The sequence below is a fragment of the Pristiophorus japonicus genome, chromosome 17, assembly GCF_044704955.1.
Source record: "Pristiophorus japonicus isolate sPriJap1 chromosome 17, sPriJap1.hap1, whole genome shotgun sequence".
Classification (NCBI taxonomy): Eukaryota; Metazoa; Chordata; class Chondrichthyes; family Pristiophoridae; genus Pristiophorus; species Pristiophorus japonicus.
The window spans coordinates 1,466,925-1,490,498 of NC_091993.1; the positions used below are offsets into that span (position 1 = coordinate 1,466,925).

General features: G+C 47.3%; 1 protein-coding gene and 1 pseudogene across 1 annotated transcript in view; both read right to left on the reverse strand.

Annotated features, from left to right (window-relative positions):
• Nucleotides 1-23,574, reverse strand: part of fkbp16 (FKBP prolyl isomerase 16) — a 226,140-nt gene that overhangs the window by 159,763 nt on the left and 42,803 nt on the right. The window contains exon 3 of the mRNA XM_070859292.1: nt 1,853-1,941. Coding sequence (XP_070715393.1) covers nt 1,853-1,941 — 89 coding nt within the window. The remainder of the gene's footprint in view (nt 1-1,852; nt 1,942-23,574) is intronic.
• LOC139228428 (5S ribosomal RNA) lies at nt 11,726-11,844 on the reverse strand (annotated as a pseudogene).

Genomic DNA, 23,574 nt, shown 5'->3' on the forward strand with positions numbered 1-23,574 from the left:
ACCACCCCCCCCGCCCCCACCCTGCTTCTCCTCCCCACCTCTACCCATTCCCCTTCCCCTCCTGAATCCAAGATATCTGGCCGAGGAGCTCCTCAGGCGATGTTTCATTGGGGGGGAGGGGTGGGGTGGGTGATGGCCGAAATGCTGCTTGGATGGAAACGGGAGAGGACGGTCCCGAGGTGGGAACGTGCTCTGAGCCAGAAGCCAGATGTTTGGCTGGCTCTCATGTGTTCGTTGGCAATGGGGGTGTGGCACCTTGGGGTGCAGTGTGGCGCTCCTGGTTACCAGCTCCAGGGCCTCCTCCATCCCTTCCATGTTATATCTTATTTGTTGAACAAAAACTCGGTGCCAACTATGTTCTTGGTGCTTAGTGGGCTTTTTGCTGCTGGTGAATCTCCCTTGTGTCTCCCACAACAGCCAGACAAGCACACACCACACCCACACACGCTTTCAGTGCCTCTGAGCCCCCTCTCTCTGTGTCTCCTCTTCTGCGCATGTCATGATGACCCTTGACCTCCTGAATCGCGGGAATCGAGCATTGCCATGCCATTGCTAAGGACGGACACACCTTGCGGCAGAAGGTCAGAGAGATTTAACTCTATCGCCCATTTCATATCGCTCGCGGTAACGCACAATTTCAAAAATGGAGACTAGGTGCTTTGAAAATGGGCGAGAAGCCGGCGATCAGAAAACCCTTTTTTACCCTGCACGCCGGAAATAATGCCCATTTTTGGGCGATAAGCACAAAAGTGGAAAATCTAGCCCATGAACTTTAAATTTGTAATGGAAATCAGATCAGTGCTTAAAACAACAATAACAACAACTTGCCGTTATATAGCACCTTTAACATAGTAAAACGCCCCAGGCGCTTCACAGGAGTGTTATCAAGCAAAATTTGACACCGAGCCACATAGAGAGACATTAGGACAGTAGGTTTTAAGGAGCCTTCTCAAGGAGGAGAGAGAGGTAGAGAGGCAGAGAGGGAATTCCAGAGCTTAGGATCTCGGCAGCTAAAGGCACTTCCACCAATGGTGGAGCGATGAAAATCGGAGATACTCAAGAGGCATTGGAGAAGCGCAGAGATCTTGGATGGTTATAGGGCTGGAGGAGGTTACAGAGATAGGGATGGGCGTGGAGGAATTTGAAAACAAGTATGATAATTTTTAAATGGAGGCGTTGCCGGACAGGGAGCCAGTGTAGGTCAGTGAGCATGGTGTGGTGGGTAAACGCAATAAAAAAAAACCTTACAGTCAGTTGAAGAACATTCTTTGTACTTAAGATAAGCTACCACGCACAAAACTAATCTCGTTCTGCATTACATAATGAACAGCAAAAGGATTCCTTACAATGTATGCAATAATTACTTAAAGAACCAGAAGAAACTGGAACTAATGATTGACCAGAAAATACATTTGCAACAATCCTGTTGGAGAAAGACTGTTTAAAATGTAATATCTTAAATATTTATAAACTGTATAAACAAAGGTTTTATTAGAAATGGCTGTGTTTTGCTGCAATCACAAATAGTCATTTACTCAGTCAGTGTTCAATTTAATAACATTATAAGCCACATCTAGCTCCCTTACCGAGGATTTTCCCTCCTGCTACTTTTCTTAACACGTCTTGCACATCAAGACTTAATGCAACCCTTGGTACAAATCAAAAACTTACTGCAAAATCTGAGACATGGTTGACAGTCATATTAATATTGTTATCAACATCTGATGACCATTTTCATCTTTGCCTACTTTTTCTACGATCTGCCCTTGTGATCTTTTGTTGCCCCAACATCTTGAAAGTCCAACTTTTCCTGCTGCTCGCAGAACACCATCATATAAAAATGTGACCTTACCTCCCAGTGCGACCGTAGGCATACTGTCCATCAGAGATTACAAGAGCAATTTCATCCAACTGCATTGAAAATGCGCAGAATTCAAGAGTCTGCAGAAAGCATAAAAATATAAAGGCATTATTTGGTTACACGAGTTACAAATATTCCAAATTGTTAAAGTGTTTTGAGATATTCTAAATTCTTGGACACCATTTTAATATGTTTTTGAGCATCAGAATATTGTTTGAATAATAAACGGAGGCTTGATGTAATTTGCAAAGATTGAAAAATGAAGATTCTCTCCCAACCTCGAGCTCACAGCCAGCACTGGGCTTCCCAGCTGCTGGTCCAACAACATGTCTCCAGCTTGGCTTTGGCAAGGATGAATCCATCTTGTTCAGCTCCCACCAAAAATTCTACCCCATCACCATCGCTTCCATCTACCTCCCCAGTCGATAAGGCTGAATCCAACAATGCTCAATCCCAGTGTCCTGTTTCACTATTAGCTCAACATCAAATTTTCTTTTCTGCCCATCACCAAACTGATCTATTTCCAAAATATTAGCTGGCTTCCTTAGCTCATCCCACCACTGTTGAACATTCATTACTGCCTTTGTTATCTCCAGATTGTACTTCTCCAATACTGCAGCCTCCCTAATTCTACCCTCTATAAATTTCACCTTGCCCAAATCTCTGCTGCCTGAATTCTATCGTGCACTAAGTCCCGCCCTCCTATCACCCCCGTCTTTGCCAATCTGCCCATTTCCCAACACATCCTCATAGTCATTTGAAACTCCCTCTATGAGTACATCAACTTCTCAATCATGTCAACCTTATGTCACCCTGCCTCTTCCAACTCTGGCCCCTTTCAGTGGCAGAAGCTTTAATCATCTCTACCCCACACTTTAGAACCATCAAACTGATTCCCTAAACCCTTCTGCCTTACTACCTCTTCCTGACCTTCGAACGACTGCTCAAAAGTTATGTCTTTGGTTAACTTCTCCAACTACTGCCTTACATTTGTTTTCACCCCTGTGAAGTGTACTGGGAACAGTGTACAATAACAACAACAAATTGCATTTATATAGTGCCTTTAACAGAGGAAAACGACCCAAGGCGCTTCAGAGAAGCGTTATCAAACAAAATTTGACACCGGTCACATAGGGGATATTAGGACAGATGACCAAAAGCTTGGTCAGAGAGGTAGATTTGAAGGAACGTCTTAAAGGAGGAACGAGAGATAGCAAGGCAGGGAGGTGTAGGGAGAGAATTCGAAACTTAGGGCCTCGGCAGCTGAGGGCACGACCACCAATGGTGGAGTGTTTAAAATTGGAGATGCGCAAGAGGCCAGAATTGGAGGAGTGCAGAGATCTCGGAGCATTGTGGGGCTGGAGGGGATTACAGAGATAGGGAGGGGCAAGGCCAAGAGGGATTTGAAAACAAGGATGAGAATTTTGAAATCGAGGCGTTGCTTAACCGGGACCCAATGTAGGTCAGCGAGCACAGGGGTGATGGGCGGTATATAAATGCAGGTTGTTTTGTATGTGTAGACATGAGGTGAGCAAAGCATCATGTTGAGCTGTGATATTCTCTCCCCACCCCTCATGGTCAGGCATTCTACTGAAACTCACTGTCTAGGCTCACCCATGGAGAATAGCTATGCAGGTGAGGTGCTGGAGGTATAGCAGCACACATGGGATCATGTCTCATCTTGAGTCAATGGCTTCATTCGAGGGGGGGGAAATCTGAATGGAGGTGAATTAAAGATAGCCATAAAATAACTGTTTCATTACATAATTTATGTGGCACAAGGGGAAGCAGATGCAGTGAAGCAAACTCCAGCCGACACCAACCTGCCACTGATTACTCTGGAGGGGGAATTGGCCTCACAGCCAGCATACCTCTTTGCCAAAGCCCCTCACATGGAAACCTGGATGACGATGACTAAGACTAAGCCTGGTGCAAAACATTGGTCGTTGTTATCTACAAAATCAAAGCGACTGGCAGTACTCAAGCTGCCCTATGTGGGTCCTTCCAACATGTTGAATGCCGATGCCTGTCCTGTGCATGATGACGAAACTCATCGACTGGGGACAACAGCTGCTGAAAGGGGATGAGAACAACGTGTTGGGTAAAAGAACATGATGCTTGCCGTGATATTTTAAAAATGAATTCTCATCACTGGCACAGCCAACATTTATTGCCAATCCCTATATGAAAAGATGGTGGTGGGCCTTCTTCTTGAACCACTACAGCCGTGTAGTGAAGGTGTTCTTACGTAGGCAGTTCCAGCATTTTGATGAAGAAGGAATGGCGATATATATCCAAGTCAGGAAGCTGTGTAACTTGGAAGGGAACTTGGAGTTGATGGTGTTCCTGCACCTGCTGCCCTTGTCCTTCTAGGTTGGAGATTGCGGGTTTGGGAGGTGCTGTCGAAGAGGCCAAGGTGAGTTGCTGCAGTGCGTCCTCTGGCTGGTACACACTGCAGCCACGGTGCACGAGTGAAGGAGGGTGTGGATGTTTAAGGAGGTGAATGGGGTGCTGATTAAGCGGCTGCTTTGTCCTGGATGGTGTCGAGCTTCTTGAGCATTGTTGGAGCTGTACTCATCCAGGCAAGTGGAGAGTATTCCATCACTCTCCTGACTTGTGCTTTGGAGATGGTGGAGAGGCTTTGAGGAGTCAGGAGGTGAGTCACTTGCTGCAGAATACCCAGTGTCATGTTTGTAACCTTCACATAACTGTAACCTTTATGTAACAATACTGTACACTGTATACACCTGAGTAATGCACACCTTGACCACAGGGGGTGAACTTGTGGGAGACACTCCTCACCTGGTCATCCAGGTATATAAAGGGAGGTCCCACGCAGGGTCAGCACTTCTTGGTCCTGGGAATAAAGGTTCAGGTCACGTTGTGACCTTGTCTGCAGTACATGTCTCGTGTGATTCTATAGTAAGGTATAAGGACACTACATTTGGTGACGAGAAACGGGAATCAACGACCCACGAGGATGGCCACTGGTAGCACAGAGGAACGGTACTGTGTTGGTGAGGACTGGGACGATTTCATTGAGAGACTTCAGCAGAGCTTTGTCACGAAGGACTGGCTGGGAAAGGAAGCAGCTGGCAAATGGAGGGCGCATCTACTGACCAGCTGTGGATCCAAGACGTATGCACTGATGAAAGACCTGCTCGCACCCGAGAAACTGGCAGACAAGTCCTTTGAATAGCTCAGCACTCTGATCGGTGAGCACCTCAAACCAGCGAGCAGTATACACATGGCCCGGCACCGGTTCTATACACACCTGCGTCGGGAGGGACAAAGTATATGGGACTTCATTGCGGATCTTCGGCGTTTGGCCAGCCTCTGTAAGTTCACAGACGCAGTGGGGAGATGTTAAGGGATTTCTTCATTGAGGGCATTGGTCATGCTGGGATTTTCAGGAAGCTTATTGAGACCAAGGACTTGACTTTGGAAAGGGCAACACTGATAGCTCAGACCTTCATGGCAGGGGAAGAGGAGACCAAGATAATTTACGCGCGCAGCCCTGGTTCCAACATGACGATGGACCAGGGAGTTAACATTGTAAACGAGACACAGAACCCCGCAGGCAGGCAAGGGCAATTCGACACTGCCCAGGCAGCAACAGGCTCTAGGGTGGGCCAGCAACAGACAGGGGGATCGGCAATTCACGCCATCACAAGGGACAATGCAACCTGAGATGGGACCATTGACATTCAGCAACAGAGTGCTCAGGAATAATCAAAGAGACAATCAGAGAGGAATGCCTGTTAACAGTTCCTTTGTTCACAACAATCTCAGCTCATGCTGGAGGTGCAGTGGCAGACATGCTACGAAAACCTGTAGGTTTCAACAATTTATCTGTAGAAACTGTAATTTCAGTGGACATCTGGCCAGAATGTGCAGAAAGCCCATAGCGAGGCTAGTTTATGAGGCAGAGGAACCAGACGAGGGGTCTGCAAGACAGGGTGATGCTTGGGGCAAAGCTATGGACACTGAAGTCCAGCGGGTTCATGTGGCAGACATCTACAGCTCATACACCAAAACACCACCTATGACGATGAATGTTCTATTAAATGGCATTCCAGCACGCATGGGGCTGGACACAGGAGACAACCAGTCACTTATGAGTGCCCAACAATTTGAAAAACTATAGCCACTCAAAGCTAACAGGCCCAAACTGGAACGCATTGACACGCAGCTACGGACGTACACCAGAGAGATCATCCCAGTACTGGGCAGTGCAAACTTGGTGGTCACACACAATGGATCGGAGAACTGGCTGCCACTCTGGATTGTCCCGGGGAATGGTCCCACGCTCTTGGGGAGGAGCTGACTAGCCGAGATGAACTGGAAATGGGGGGATATGCACGCCATTTCATCAGTGGAGTAAAGTTCATGCTCACAGGTCCTACAGAAATTCGAGCCACATTTTCAACCAGGTGTCGGGACCTTTAAGGGCACCAAAGTAATGATACGCATCATCCCGGATGCCAGACCAGTGCACCACAAAGCCAGAGCCGTGCCATGTGTGATGCGTGAGAGAATTGAGAGTGAGTTGGACAGGCTGCTAAGAGAGGGCATAATTTCGCCTGTTAAATTCAGTGACTGGGCAAGCCCCATCGTTCCTGTCCTTAAAGCGGATGGCTCGGTCAGGATTTGTGGCGACTACAATGCCACCATCGACCGAGCGTCACTACAGGACCAATACCCGCTTCCGAGAGCGGAGGATCTTTTTGCCACGTTCACTTCAGCCTACATGACTCAGGAACTGGCTGAAGAATCCAAGCTTCTGACCACGATCTCAACGCATAAGGGGCTATTCATTTACAACAGATGTCCGTTTGGCATTCGTTCAGCGGCCGCTATCTTCCAGGGGAACATGGAAAGCTTGCTTAAATCCATCCCTGGAACAATCGTATTCCAAGATGACATCCTAATCATGGGTCGAGACACCGAGGAACACCTCCACAACCTGGAGGAGGTGCTACGCCGACTGAACCGGGTAGGCCTGCGACTAAAGAAGTCCAAGTGGGTGTTTTTGGCCCCAGAGGTCGAGGTTTTGGGCAGGAGGGTTGCCGCAGATCCGGCCTACCGAATCCAAAATGGAGGCGATCCGTCGTGCGCCCAGGCCGGGCAACACATAGGAGTTGCGGTCATTTCTGGGACTATTGAACTACTTCGTGAACTTTCTGCTGAACTTAAGCACATTGTTGGAGCCGCTGCACATGCTCCTGTGTAAGGGTTGTGAATGGTTTTTGGGGGGACTGTCAAGAACGGGCTTTCAATCGGGCGTGGAATCTGCTTTGCTCTAACAAGCTGTTGACCTTGTACAACCCCTGTAAGAAACTGGTTTTAACGTGTGATGCATCATCCTATGGGGTTGGGCGCGTGTTGCAGCAGAGTAATGATGAGGGCCAACTCCAACCTGTGGCTTATGCCTCCAGGTCGCTCTCCCAGGCAAAATGGGGATATGGGATGGTTGAAAAGGAAGCACTCGCATGTGTCTTCGGGGTGAAAAAGATGCACCAGTACCTTTTCAGCAGAAGGTTCAAGTTAGAAACGGACCACAAACCGTTAACATCCCTGTTGTCCGACAACAAGGCTGTCCATGCACAGTCCCTGCGGCCAGCCCGGACAGGCCAGAATCACCTCAGGCGACAGAGACGCATGCCAAGGACCAACCACCAGAGCCCCAACTGCGGCGCTCCACGAGAGAGTGTCGACCGCCTGAAAGACTCAATCTTTGACCCAAAGACGTTGGGGGGAGGTGATGTCATGTTTGTAACCTCACATAACTGTAACCTTTATGTAACAACACTGTAACAACACTGTACACTGTATACATCTGAGTAATGCACATCTGAGTAGTGAACTTGTGGGAGACACTCCTCACCTGGTCATCCAGGTATATAAAGGGAGGTCCCACGCAGGGTCATCACTTCTTGGTCCTGGGAATAAAGGTTCAGGTCACGTAGTGACCTTGTCTGCAGTACATGCCTCGTGTGATTCTATAGTAAGGTGTAAGGACACTACACCCAGCCTATGATCTGCTCTAGTAGGCACGGCATTTATGTGGCTGGTCCAGGTGAGTTTCTAGTGAATATTGACCAATGCTGAAGCCCCAACCTCCAACTGTGGGACGACAATTGAGTGGGGTTTCGTGTCTGTCCATGATGGGGTCAGGGCAATGAGGGCAATGAATTGTGCTGCTCACCATGCCGCTTGTAGGGAGCTTCTAGTACCCGCTGTACAGCTAATGAGGGTTTGAACTCAGATTCATCAATTGTCAGCCAATGAAGGCAAGCTGCTGTCATTGGAGCCAATGTTGCTCCAACTATTAACAGGAGTATGGAGTGGGGCAGAAATCAGCACCCCAAATCTGCGACAGTCTCAATTCTCCAGCACAACCCACCTCTTAACCGATTCCAAAAGACGTTCTGACAGCAGCAGCTTTACGACTAGAGACTTGATGAATTTATTTGTTAAAAATCACAAAGCATCCTTCACTAAAATGTGCAATAACTGGAATAAATCTAGTCAGAGAATCTCGACTGTGCGTGTGTGTATTTTGGAATGGGTACAACAAGACAGCACCTTATCCATTTCATATTACACTGCCATGAAATCTGTGTCCCTTTATTTGCTCCACTAAATGTTTTAGCAGAGGAAATATGGAATTCTATTTCATTCTACTGACCTATATCAAATAGTGTTCTTGAACTTTGTATTTGTTCTGGAACAGTTTCAAATGCTCTGTAGCTTTTCATTGTCAGTTTAGTCCAAGAAATGATTTTAATTTTACCCATCTTTTGAATGAGACTTTCAACCTCTCAGGTGGATGTAAAGGTTCCCATTGCATTATTCGAAGAAGAGCAGTAGTGTTCTCCCTTGTGCCCTGGCCAATATTTTTTTTTACCTCAACCAGCATCTAAAAACAGATTATCGGTCATTATCACATTGCTGTTTGTGGGATCTTGCTGTGTGCGTAATTGCCTCCAGAGATTTCGGCACTGCACCAGTGACTAGACTTCAAAAGTACTTTGTTGGTTGTAAAGCGCTTTGGACATCCTGAAGTTGTGAAAGTGGCTATTTAAATGCAAGTTCTTTCTTTTTTTATTTTGTTTATAATCTTCAGAATAGCGTTGCCAACGCTCCAGCATTGTACTGGAGTCTGCAGGAATTAAAGACTTGCCTCTGAGACACTGCTGGGAGCAACCTGAACAAAAATCATAGGGGCAGTAAAAAAGTGCTTTAAAAAAAATTCTTTGGGGGCGAAACTGCTTCCCATTAGCGCGCTAATGGGGCGCAAACGGCTCTGTGACCGGCCGCGACGCTGACATCGACTCCCGCCATCGTCAGTGGGAGTTTAGCGTCGATGCTACGATGTTGCGCCCCGATTTCCTGCGCCCCGGTCTCGTGACGTCATTGCCCTGCACATCGCCCTGCTAGCGCCCGAAATTCACTTCCGCCCCCTGCAGCAGCGCCGGGCAACAACACTGACAGCTGCAGGAGGTGTGCATTGGCAGCCGGCCGCTACTGGGGCGATGATTAAAGGCGAGGTGGTCAAGGGATATCTTTTTTTAATTACCGCTGTTGCTGTTTTTCGCAGGTTCCTGGCGCGATCATTCAGCTCAGCACTCTGCTTGTGTGCCGGGCTGATTGCCGCAGCCTTGGTGGCTCAGGTAGATCATCTTCCTATTGCAGAGCCTGCAGCGATGGTGCTTCCCGTTAAGTGAGGGAAGGAGCCTTCGAACGTGGCAGCGCTGCACGGCCCACTGTGCAGAGGAGCGGGAGCTCCACTTCCTTCTTGGAGTGCAAACGGTGAATTTTTTTAAAGTTTTAAATCATTGGTGCCTTGCGCTAACTTTTCAAACTTTTAAATATAAACACCCCCGAAGGGGCAATAGTGAATTTTACCCCTCTTTTTTAAACACTTTTATTATAAAAATATTGGAGATGGGGGAAAAAAGCTGTTTGACTGACAGTCAGGAATTATCCAATCGGGTAATGGTTAATCCCACCCATTCACACCCTATCCAGATTAACCTTTTTCTAACGTCTGTCATGACATTTCAATTCGGCTCAAATTCCCTTTTGTCTCTCTAATCTCTCCTGCCTTCCACCCTGTCACAGACCTTCCCTTTTGTTCTTTCCTCCTCCCCCTTTCAGTGCTTAAGAATGTGCTCTTTTCGAACATTTGGCAGTTCTGACAAAGGGTCACAGACCCGAAATGTTAACTCTGTTTCTCTCCACAGACGCTGCCTGACCCACTGAGATTTCCAGCATTCTCTTATTTCCTTGACATGATTTATGTTTCAAAGCATGACATAATGTTGTTCCATTTTCAAACAGGGCCATCCAAAGTGTTGGGAAATAAAGCAGCACCTTGATGACAGCTGACACTTTGTAGAATTAAATCTATGCAGCTATTTTTGGGGGGATGCTGTTGTAACTCTGTCAGCAATCTAGCAGAATAGCCCATAAATAAGCCAGACCCTGGATATGCCAGCTCGGGCCTATGCGGAGATTCTTGATCAGCCTTGGGAGGGTTAGAGCCCTCACCCACCCCTGACAATGTGTGGAGTGGATGGGAGTCTCTACACTGGGAACTCCCACTTCTCCACCCATTTGGGCCCCTGGGAAAGTATGTGTAGTGAGATAAGGCCCAACCAGAGCGGGCCAGAGAAGAGAAGTGGGCTGGAGCCCCCAAAAGGTGAGGGAAGTTCTTTGAAGAAAAAAAAAAATGATTTGCACCAGCTCCATTGGTAAAGGGGTTTAAGGGGGCAGAGAAAATGTTCCTGGGGAGATCACTAGGCAACAAGCTGGCAGGTGGACACAGGACCTTCTAACAGCGTGGGGCTGGTGCTACTCAAGATATGCCGACCACAACCCCGCTGTAATGGATGCACCTGTGAGGATGCTCACAGGTTGGTAGAGCTGTCGCATTGTGAGTGACTTAGCCAGTCACGTGATAGTCACAAGATTCAATAAAACCCCAGTCAGTTGGGTCTAGGTCATCCATGATGAGGTATGCAGTTGTGAGCCTGGTGGATGAACCAGTAATGTGTAGTGTGATTGTTAAACCTTTGTTAATAAACCAACTAGTTCTTAATAGCAACGTGTTGCTATGAATTCTTAAGCAAAGAACCCATGAAGCAAACACATTGCACCCACGAACTCTGGTGAGATCAACATTAGAGAGCACCAGCAGGCATAATCCTGACATAATTTGCTGTGCACAGATTTTTGAACTTGTCTATTTCAAACGTTGTGAACCATTGTTACTTTGCTACTAGATCTAATTTCATTTTACTGAACGATGTAGCTACCCCGGCCTAGATCTCTCTACGATGAGATTGTATATCAGCATTTCAACAGTTTAAGGACCCAATTCTCAGTCTGAATTAGAGGATATAATATTTTCTGAGCTGTGGATAGGGCATGTTCCACTCCCGACTTCGCAACGTCTGTTCTAATTGCACAAAGTGACAAAAATGTACCCATTAGTCTTTACTTAAAGGCCCCGATCTTATGGTGGCGCGGGATCATTCTGTGCGAGGGACCCGGGCGAGCAACAAGCTCGCATGTCGAAACACGGAGAGATTTTAACTCCCGGGCCTCATTTACAAATCCAGGCCCCGACTCCCACCCGAACCCAGCAGCAATCAATCACTGCTTGGCCGGTGAGGGGGTGGGAGCGACAATCTGGGCGGGACCCGTGAGAATGACCCCCCCTCTCGGTATTCAGGCAAGTGCTGAGTGGGGGAGGTGTGGGGGATGGGGGGGGGGTCACTGCTGCTCATCCAGGTTCACAATTAACCCTAAAACATAAAAAAAAAACATTATTTGCCTGGAAACTCTTTTAGAGTCTACCTGCAAAACCTGGTATTCCCAGGCAGTCTCCCATCCAAGTACTAACCAGGCCTGACTCTGCTTAGTTTCCGAGATCAGACGAGATCGGGCGTTTTCAGACTAGTGTGGCCGTAGGCCTGGATCTCTTCTGGCCCACGATCCAGCTTCTGGTCGTCGAGACCAGACCAAAAAGCTGTCACAGCTCAGGCCTCCATTTAACACATGGGAGACCGGGCCCCGATGACATCATCGGAGCAGAGCTGCATATTTAAAGAGGACCCCGCCGCTTGGGTTCTTGGGCTGTCCCTGCTGCCTGTAATTTAAAATTGGAGTCGGTCAGATCAGGGCGGAAAAGGAGTTAGTAAATGCATTGTTGTTGAAAGGAAGTTCGCAAGACTGAGGTCCTGGACAACTACTAAAGAAAAGATTTGCATTTCTATAGTATTATAGTGTAGTATTAGTATAGTGTAGTGTAGCAGTCCCTGACCCACTTCCACACCAAAAAAAAAGATGAGTTCACATGAGGGATCTGACATTCCAGGTCCAGAACTACATCTTGAAGGGTGGAAGATGCCTGTGCGTGAATTCCTTTACCGTGGGGTGGCCGTTGCACACCAGCCACCACACGGGCCTGACAGAGCTAGGTCTTGATCCAGTGGCAAGAGTTAACCAAGACGACTGGAGACCAGCTCTGCTGCACAGACCTAATGTGCACACATACTCCTACTGTCCTTGGAATTCATAGGTCACAGTGTGGGCTTCATGGCCTCGCTGCTGGCCCATGCTACATCTTCCCTGGGCCTCGACCCCGCTGCTGCTACATGCTGCGCCGCTCCTGGGCCCTGACCTTGCCACTCCTGAGCCCAGCGCTCCTGGGCCCTGACCTCGCCACTCCTGGGCCCTGACCTCGCCACTCCTGGGCCCCGACCTTGCCACTCCTGAGCCCACCGCTCCTGGGCCCTGACCTTGCCACTTCTCGACCCCGATGTCGCTGCTCCCGGACCCCAATCTCTCGCCGCTCCTGGGCCCTGACCTTGCCACTCTTGGGCCCCGACCTTGCCACTCCTGAGCCCGCCGCTCCTGGGCCCTGACCTCGCCACTCCTGGGCCCCGACCTTGCCACTCCTGGGCCCCGACCTTGTCACTCCTGGGCCCCGACCTTGTCACTCCTGGGCCCCGACCTTGTCACTCCTGGGCCCCGACCTTGCCACTTCTCGACCCCGATGTCGCTGCTCCTGGGCCCCAATCTCTCGCCGCTCCTGGGCCCCGACCTTGCCGCTTCTCGACTTTAACTTCACCACGCCTCGGCCTAGATTTTTGTGCTCAAGTCTCTGAGGTGGGATTTGAACCGACAACCTCTGACTCAGAGGCGAGGGTGCTTTGAATTGAGCCATTGGCTGATGCTGGTTATCAAATAATATTTATATCTGAATTGATAACAAAAGATTCAATGGTTCTAATACTTCAAAAGTTAAACTTGACAACAGGTTACATAGCTTAGACTGAAATCTGAGTATAAGCTAAATAAAAGAAAGAAAGACTTGGATTTATATAGCTCCTTTCACAACCACCGGACGTCTCAAAGGGCTTTACAGCCAATGAAGTACTTTTTGGAGTGTAGTTACTATTGTAATGTGGGAAACGTGGCAGCCAATTTTCACAGAGCAAACTCCCACAAGCAGCGATGTGCTAATGACCAGCTAAACTGTTTTTGTCATGTTGATTGAGGGATAAATATTGGCCAGGACACCAGGGAATTACTCCCCTGCTCTTCTTCGAAATAGTGCCATGGGATTTTTTATGTCCACCTGAGAGAGCAGACAGGGCCTCAGTTTAACAGCTCATTCAAAAGACGGCACCTTCGACAGTGCAGAGCTCCTTCAACACTGCACTGGAGTGTCAGCCTAGACTTTTGTGCTCAAGTCGCTGGAGTGGGACTTGAACCCACAACCTTCTGACTTAGAGGTAAGAGTGCTGCCCACTGAGCCACAGCTGACACTAGTTAGGTGCATATTATTTGTGCTTTGCAGTATTTTAGAGACCTAGGTCCCAGTCACACAACCTCTTGACTTGGACAAACTACCATTTCAATCCTGGACTCGCCACTGGCTGACAATCTTGGAATTCTCTCACATTTATGGAAGCACCATCACCAGAAGGACTGCAGTGGTTCAAGTCGAAAGTCCAGCACCAGGTTCTTATGGCAACTCGGCCTGGGCAATGATGATGGTCTTGCTGGCTTCGCTCATAATCCAAAATCAAATAACTACTCATAAACCTTTTCGTCCACAATAAGTTCAATCTCATTCGGCATCCCAAAATCTGTTTTCACTTTGGAGAATTCAGTGCCATTAATGGCATTTCTTTGAATGGTTTAACAGAGCATTGCTTTTATCGCTTGTGCTGTGGCTCAGGACAGGCTTGCAGTGTTTGTCGAGACGATCAGTTATATTTGTAAAGGATAAAAATGAAAACTCACATGTGAATTATTAGCATATTTGGCAGCCACTTGTAGACTTTGGCCCCAGCATGAAATTCTCATTGACTCTAGGAGTCAAGGAGAGGATGGATGAAATGTCTCCAGATTAGTATGAAACAATCTGTGCAGCCAAACTGCTCTCCACAAAAGCATTCAATGGATTCATTCCAATCGCCTGCAGACCATGACCCTCCCTTGCATGTCAAGCAAACAACACACAAGTTATGATTGGTAATAAATTGTAAGTGTGTCAAGGTTATGAATTGTGTTTGGAGCTCCAGCTTTGGTGGTGGGTTTGGCAGTGAGAAATATTTTAGGACTAGATAGCGAAGGTAGTTGGCTCCAAAATGACTGCATAGTTAATTCAGATATGAAAAGCATTCCATAACTAACTCCATCTTTGGCTTTACTTGTATAGAAAAAGAAACATTCTTGTGTTAATGTAAAGGCCACATGATCAAGGTGCAATGACGAGCAGAGATCGGCGAACTCGAGGCATCTTCTGAAAGATTGCAACTTACTTGCTATATAAATACAAGTTGTTGTTGTTGATGTTGCTCTTAAGAGCAGATGATTGATGGGTCCTTCACCATTATGACAAAGCATGTCAATTATTCGTCAGTATTGAAATGCTTTTCATTGTTAACTGTACTTCAGTTGTTTTTTCTGGAGGTGCCAACTAAGCCATCAATTGCCTTGCCATCTCTATACCTGATCCTAACCAGTCCTTCGCATTTATCTATACTAAATGGAATGCGTAAATGGTGATGTCTGGCACCTCAGTGTGAGGACTATTTCTTCTCTACATATACCTGTATAAGATATCTGGATTCAGATATGGGAGTGCAATGACTACATTTGAAGATGACACAAACATGTATATGACTTCAGGAGGATAAATAAATTGGGCATAGATGTCAGATGAAATTTAATGCTGAAAAATTTGAGGTGATATTTTGGGAGGAAGAATAAGGAGAAGACATATGCATTACACGATAAGGAACATAGGAGAAAGCCATTCAGCCCCTCGAGCCTGTTCTGATATTCAATTAGATGATGACTGATCTGTAAATTAACTCAATTTTTTCGCCTTGGTTATACAACCCTCAATACCCTTGTCTAACAAAAATCTATTAATCTCAGTTTTGACATTTTCAATTGATCCCCAGCGTCAACAACATTTTGGGGGAGAGAGTTCCAAATTTCCACTACCCTTACCACGTACAGGAAGATCTGGACAACTTCCAGGCTTGAGTTAGTAAGTGGCAAGTAACATTCATGCCACACAAGTACCGGTCAATGACCATCTCCAGCGAGAAAGTCTAACCACCACCCCTTGACATTCAACAGCATTACAATCGTCCAATCCCTCACCATCAACATCCCAGGGGTCAACATTAATCAGAAATGTAACTGTAAATGTAACATAAATACTGTGGCTACAAGAGCAGATCAGAGGCTGGTTATTCACATCCTGACTTCCCAAAGCCTTTCCATCACCTACAAGACACAAGGCAGAAGTGTGATGTCTACTTGCCTGGATGAGCGCAGCTCCAACAACACTCAAGAACCTCGACACCATCCAGAACAAAGCAGTCTGTGATTGGTACCCCATTCACCACCTTAAAAATTTACTTCCTCCACCATCAGCATAATGTGGGTGCAGTGTGTACCATCTACAAGATGCACTGCAGCAACTCACCAAGGCTTCTTCGACAGCATCTCCCAAACCCGCGACCTCTACCGCCTAGAAGGTCAAGGGCAGGAGGCGCATGGGAACACTACCACCTCTAAGTTCCCCTCCAAGTCACACCCCATCCTGATTTGGAAATATATCGCCATTCCTTCATTGACACTGGATCAAATTCCTGGAACGCCCTCCCTAACAGCACTGTGGGAGTACCTTCACCACACGGACTGTGGTAGTTCAAGAAGACGGCTCACCACCACCTTCTCAAGGACAATTAGGGATGGGCAATAAATGCTGGTATTGCCAGTGATGCCCATATCCAGTGAATGAATATTAAAAAAATTGATTATCTGGTCATCATCACATTACTGTTTGTGGGACCTGGCTATTTGCAAATTGGCTGTTGTGGTTCCTACAATACAACAGTAACTGCACTTTAAAAAAAAAAGTATTTTATTTGTTGTAAAGCACATTGAGATGTCCTAAGGTCATGCTATAAAATGCAAGTTCTTTCTTTCTTTCAACAATAATTACTCTAAAAGCTCGCTCCAATCTTTCTTCAAAAAGTTCACCGTTACCATTATATTCACTGGCAATCAGTGATCAGGTTCCAGTAGATTGCAGACTAAATTCGTTAGCCCACCTGTTTAATTTATCTTTGAATATGTTTTTGGCTTTCCTACACTGGTTGTTTGAGCATACACTTTGATATCATCAACAAATGGGAACGGTAGCACAGTGGTTATATTATGGGACTAATAATCCAGAGGCCTGGACTAATGATCCAGAGACGTGAGTTCAAATCCCACCATGGCAGCTGGGGAATTTAAATTCAGTTAATTAAATAAATCTGGAATAAAAAGCTAGTAATGGTGACCATGAAGCTACAAGATTGTCGTAAAAATCCATCTGTTTCTTTAATGCCCTTTAGGGAAGGAAATCTGCTTGTCCTTACCTGGTCTGGTCTATATGTGACTCCAGACCCACAGCTATGTGCTTGATTCTTAAATGGCCTAGCAAGCCACTCAGTTGTACCAAATCGCCACAGAATAAAACTGGATGAACCACTTGGCACCGAATTCGGATGCAACGATGACACACCCAGCCCAGTACACTCTGCAAAGTTCTCCTCACTAACATCTGGGGACGTGCCAAAATTGGGAGAGCTGTCCCACAGACTAGTCAAGCAACAGCCTGACAGTCATACTCACAGAATCATCCCTTTCAGCCAAAGTCCCAGATTCCACCAACACCATCCCTGGGTATGCCCTGTCCCATTGGCAAGACAGACCCACCTGAGGTGGCAGCACAGGGGTATATAGTCAGGAGGGAGTGGCCCTGGGAGACCTCAACATTGACTTTGTGTCTCGTGGCATCAGGTCAAGCAAGGCCAACGAAAACTCCTGCTGATTACCAACTATTGCCCTACCGCCCTCCCTCAGCTGATGAATCAGTGCTCCTCCGTGTTGAACATCACTTGGAAGAAGCACTGAGAGTGTCAAGGGCACAGAATGTGCTCTGGGTAGGGGATTTCAATGTCCATCACCAGGAGTAGTATGGCATCACCTCTACTGACCGAGCTGGCTGAGTCCTGAAGGACATTGCTGCCAGACTGGGCCTGTGGCAGGTGGTGAGACAATCAACACGAGGGAAAAACCTACTTGATCTTGTCCTCGCCAATCTACCTGTCACAGATGCATCTGTCTATGACAGCATTGGTAGCAGTGACCACCACACAATCATTGTGGAGACGAAGTCCCATCTTTACACTGAGGACACCTTACATTGTGTTGTGTGGCACTACCACTGTGCTAAATGGGATAGATTCAGAACAGATCTAGCCGCTCAAAACTGGGCATCCATGAGGCGCTGTGGGCCATCAGTAGCAGCAGAATTGTGTTCCACCACAATTCGTAACCTCATGGCCTCACATATCCCCCCCTCTACCAGTACCATCAGCCAGGGGACCAACCCTGGTTCAATGAGGAGTGTAGAAGAGCATGCCAGGAGCAGCACCAGGTGTACCTAAAAATTAGGTGCCAACCTGGGGAAGCTGGAACACATGCATGCTAAACAAGAGAAGCACCTTGCTATAGACAACACTCAGCAATTCCACAATCACTGGATCAGATCAAAGCTCTGCAGTCCTGCCACATCCAGTCGTGAATGGTAGTGGGCAATTAAGCAACTAATGGGAGGAGGAGGTTCCATGTATATCCCCATCCTCAATGATGGTGGAGCCCAGCATGCAAGTGCAAAAGACAAGGCTGAGGCATTTGCAACCACCTGCAGCCAGAAGTTCCGAGTGGATGATCTATCTTGGCCTCCTCCAGATGTCCCCAACATCACAGAAGCCAGTCTTCAGCCAATCGATTCACTCCACGTGATGTCAAGAAACGGCTGAGCGCACTGGATGCAGCAAAGGCTATGGGCCCCGAAAACATTCCAGCTGTTGAGCTGAAGACTTGTTCTTACTCAACCTCACCAATTACTGCCCCATCAGCCTACTTTCAATCATCAGCAAAGTGATGGAAGGTATCATCGACAGTGCTATCAAGTGGCACTTACTCACCAGTAATTGGCTCACTGATGCTCAGTTTGGGTTCCACCGGGACCACTCGGCTCCAGACCTCATTACAGCCTTGGTCCAAACATAAAAGAGCTGAATTCCAGAGGTGAGGTGAGAGTGACTGCCCTTGATATCAAGGCAGCATTTGACCAAGTGTGGCATCAAGGAGCCCTAACAAAGCTGAAGTCAATGGGAATCAGGGGGAAAACTCTCTACTGGCTGAAGTCATACCTGGCACAAAGGAAGATGGTTGTGGTTGTTGGAGGCCACTCATCGAGTGACTCATCTGCTGACTCACCAAAGCCTTTCCATCATCTACAAGGCACACATCAGGAGTGTGACGGAATACTTTCAAGTTGCCTGGATGAGTTCTAACAACACACAAGAAACTCGACACCATCTAGGACAAAGCAGCCCGCTTGATTGACCCCCCATCCACCACCTTCAATAATCTATAATTACCTTTGAGAAGGTGGTGGTGAGCCGCCTTCTTGAACCACTGCAGTCCGTGTGGTGAATGTACTCCCACAGTACAATTATGGAGGGAATTCTAGGATTTTGATCGAGCGATGATGAAGTAACAGCGATATATTTCCAAGTTAGGATGGTGTGTGACTTGGAGAGGAACGTGGAGGTGGTGGTGTTCCCATGCGCCTGCTGCCCTTGTCCTTCTAGGTGGTAGAGGTCGCGGGTTTGGGAGATGCTGCCGAAGAAGCCTTGGCGAGTTGCTGCAGTGCATCTTGTAGATCGTACACACTGCAGCCACAGTGCGCCGGTGGTGGAGGGAGTGAATGTTTAAGGTGGTGGATGGGATGCCAATCAAGCGGGCTGCTTTGTCCTGGATGGTGTCGAGTTTTTTGTGTGTTGTTGGACCTGCACTCATCCAGGCAAGTGGAGAGTATTCCATCACACTCCTAATGTGTGCCTTGTAGATGGAGGAAAGGCTTTGGGGAGTCGAGAGGTGAGATACTCACCGCAGAATACCCAGCCTCTGACCCGCTCTTGTTGCCACAGTATTTATGTGGCTGGTCCAGTTAATATTCTGGTCAATGGTGACCCCCCCAGATTGTTGATTGTGGGGGGTTCAGCGATGGTAATGCCGATGAATGTCAAGTGGAGGTGGTTAGACTCTCGCTTGTTGGAGAGAGTTATTGCTTGACACTTGTGTGGTGCGAATGTTAGGTGCCACTTATCAGCCCAAGCCTAAATGTCGTCCGGGTCTTGTTGCATGCGAGCATGAACTGCTTCATTAAATGAGGAGTTGTGAATGGGACTGAACACTGCAATCATCAGTGAACGTCCCCATTTCTGATCTTATGATGGAGGGAAGGTTATTGATGAAGCAGCTGAAGATGGTTGGGCCTAGGACATTGCCCTGAGGAACTCCTGCTGCGATGTCCTGGGGCTGTGATGATTGGCCTCCAACAACCACAACCATCTTCCTTTGTGCTGGGTATGACTCCAGCCAGTGAAGAGTTTTCCCCCTGATTCCCATTAACTTCAGTTTTACTCGGGCTCCTTGATGCCACACTCGGTCAAATGCTGCCTTGATGTCGAGAGCAGTCACTCTCACCTCACCTCTGGAATTCAGCTCTTTTGTCCATGTTTGGACCAAGGTTGTAATGAGGTGCTGGAGCGAGTGGTCTTGGCGGTACCCAAACTGAGCATCGGTGAGCCAATTACTGGCGAGTAAGTGCCGCTTGATAGTACTGTCAATGACACCTTCCATCACTTTGCTGATGATTGAGCGTAGGCTGATGGGGCGGTATTTGGCCAAATTGGATTTATCCAGCTTTTTGTGAACAGGACATACCTGGGCAACTTTCCACTTTGTCGGGTTGATGCCAGTGTTGTAGCTGTACTGGAACAACTTGGCTGGAGGCGGACTACTTCTAGAACACAAGTCTGCAGTACGACAGCTGGGAAGTTGTCGGGGTCAATGCTACATCCAGTGTGCTCTATTGCCTCTATAACCATGCTGATATCCCTAATGGCTCCATAGTGTTTAGATGAACACTAATAGCATCCAGTAGAACGCTATTGAGAATTTTTCTAGTTAATGTTAGACCATCCAGTAATTCTCTGATTTGTGTCCTCAGACAAGATAGAAACCTCCATGCTGTTTTAAAAGAGAGAAAGCAAGCGTATACTTTGCAGTGTCTTGTTGATATACTTCATGAAAAAGATTTTCACTCCACAGCGCTGAGACTAATCAGTATCTTATATTTCAGATTAAAAATCTAGCTGCCCTTTTTGTAGTTATCCGCACACATATTGAACAGTTTTGAAAGCCATGACATATGGCTCTCCCCCCAAAACAGCAGCTGGGGCGAGGTCAGTTGAAAATGTAAGAACTGAGATTGACAGGTTTTTGCGAGGTGAGGGCATTAAGGGTAATGAAACAAGGCCGGTAAATGGAGCTAATTCCCAGACAATCTTCCCTGTCTTTTTTTTTCATGCGCGGGTTCTTTAACGGGCTGCGCAGCCCATTCAAATTTTCGCGAATGCTCGGTTATTCCCATTGAAAAGCCGGTGAGTGGCTTGCGCGAAACCTCCAGACCATTGTGTGGCCACATACCCTCACCGCTTAGCGGGAATATTATTCCCAGCCCCCTTTCCCCTCCTCCACCCTTGAAGCCAAGTAATCGCCCGGAGGGTGCAAAAAAAGAGAGAAAACCCAGGGCCTATAAGGGAATGAATACTCTGGAAAATTCCACTCCTGTTCGCATGGTCCTATCTCCCACAATTATTTTAATTAAATAATAAAGCCAAGTGTTCCCTTATTAAAGGGGCACTAGAACCGACATAATAACAAATAAAACTTTGTGAACCTTAAATGCTCAAGTTAAAATTTGGTTGCCGGGGGTGATGATGCACTCCAGTTTCTCTGGTGCCCACCTCTCGCGGAAGGCCACAAGTGTACCGGTGGACCCCGTGTGCTCCATCTCTGGTCACCCTGGTGCAAAGGTAGCCGCGGACGTGAGGCAAGCAGTCGGGCTGAACGACCCCCTCGACCACTCACCGCCTGGACCGGTTAATAGCCAACTTGGCCAGGCCCAGGAGCAGTCCTACGAGAAGGCCCTCCAACCTGCCCACTACCCTCCGCACAGGGTGCCCAAAGATCCGGAGCGTGGACTGAAGTGCAACCAAAAATCGAAGAGCAGGCCCTTCAAATAATGGAAGAGGAGCTGCAGCCTCACACATTGTACATGCACATGGAACACGGACTCCCCTATCTCACACAAACCATTAAGTTCAGTGGACAGGTGATCAAGCATGAAGCTCACTTCACCAAGGCCCTTCCCAACATGTCCTAATTAGAGGGAGATGCAGACTTGACAAACTAGTTCCATGTGAAGTAGTAGCCTGTGGATGCTTTTCAAACATTTGGAGGGGGAATTCATTCCTGGAAAAGAAACAGTTTGTCATGTATTCAGCTATCAATGTAACCCATGTATAAGCTGACCTAAGTTGTATACCTTGAGAACACTGACCACAGGGAGCGAACTTGTGGGACACTCCTAACCTGGACTTTCCGGTACAAAAGGGGAAGCTCCACCCACCATCTGTCTGTTGAGGTCTTGGTAATAAAAGTAACTGGTCACAGAGTGATCTTTTCTCAAGTATGGGCCTTGTGTGCATTTATACTGTATAGTAAGGACATATTATTGGCGATGAGAAACTGGCCACTAGCAGCACAGAAGAGAGGTACTGTGTTGGTGATGATTGGGACGACTTTATTGAGAGACTACAGCAAAGTTTTGTCACTAAGGAATAGCTGGGACAGGATTCGGCCGACAAACGCAGGGCTCATAGAAACATAGAAATATAGAAAATAGGTGCAGGAGTAGGCCATTCGGCCCTTCTAGCCTGCACCACCATTCAATGAGTTCATGGCTGAACATGCAACTTCAGTTCCCCATTCCTGCTTTCTCGCCATACCCCTTGATCTCCCTAGTAGTAAGGACTTCATCGAACTCCTTTTTGAATATATTTAGTGAATTGGCCTCATCAACTTTCTGTGGTAGAGAATTCCACAGGTTCACCACTCTCTGGGTGAAGAAATTCTTCCTCATCTCGGTCCTAAATGGCTTACCCCTTATCCTTAGACTGTGACCCCTGGTTCTGGACTTCCCCAACATTGGGAACATTCTTCCTGCATCTAACCTGTCTAAACCCGTCAGAAATTTAAACGTTTCTATGAGGTCCCCTCTCATTCTTCTGAACTCCAGTGAATACAAGCCCAGTCGATCCAGTCTTTCTTGATAGTCAGTCCCGCCATCCCGGAATCAGTCTGGTGAACCTTTGCTGCACTCCCTCAATAGCAAAAATGTCCTTCCTCAGGTTAGGAGACCAAAACTGTACATAATACTCCAGGTGTGGCCTCACCAAGGCCCTGTACAACTGTAGCAACACCTCCCTGCCCCTGTACTCAAATCCCCTCGCTTTGAAGGCCAACATGCCATTTGCTTTCTTAACCGCCTGCTGTACCTGCATGCCAACCTTCAATGACTGATGTACCATGACACCCAGGTCTCTTTGCACCTCCCCTTTTCCTAATCTGTCACCGTTCAGATAATAGTCTGTCTCTCACATTTATCCACATTATACTTCATCTGCCATGCATTTGCCCACTCACCTAACCTATCCAAGTCGCTCTGCAGCCTCATAGCATCCTCCTCGCAGCTCACACTGCCACCCAACTTAGTATCATCTGCAAATTTGGAGATACTACATTTAATCCCCTCGCCTAAATCATTAATGTACAGTGTAAACAGCTGGGGCCCCAGCACAGAACCTTGCGGTACCCCACTAGTCACTGCCTGCCATTCTGAAAAGTCCCCATTTACTCCTACTCTTTGCTTCCTGTCTGACAACCAGTTCTCAATCCATGTCAGCACACTACCCCCAATCCCATGTGCTTTAACTTTGCACATTAATCTCTTGTGTGGGACCTTGTCGAAAGCCTTCTGAAAGTCCAAATATACCACATCAACTGGTTCTCCCTTGTCCACTCTACTGGAAACATCCTCAAAAAATTCCAGAAGATTTGTCAAGCATGATTTCCCTTTCACAAATCCATGCTGACTTGGCCCTATCATGTCACCTCTTTCCAAATGCGCTGCTATG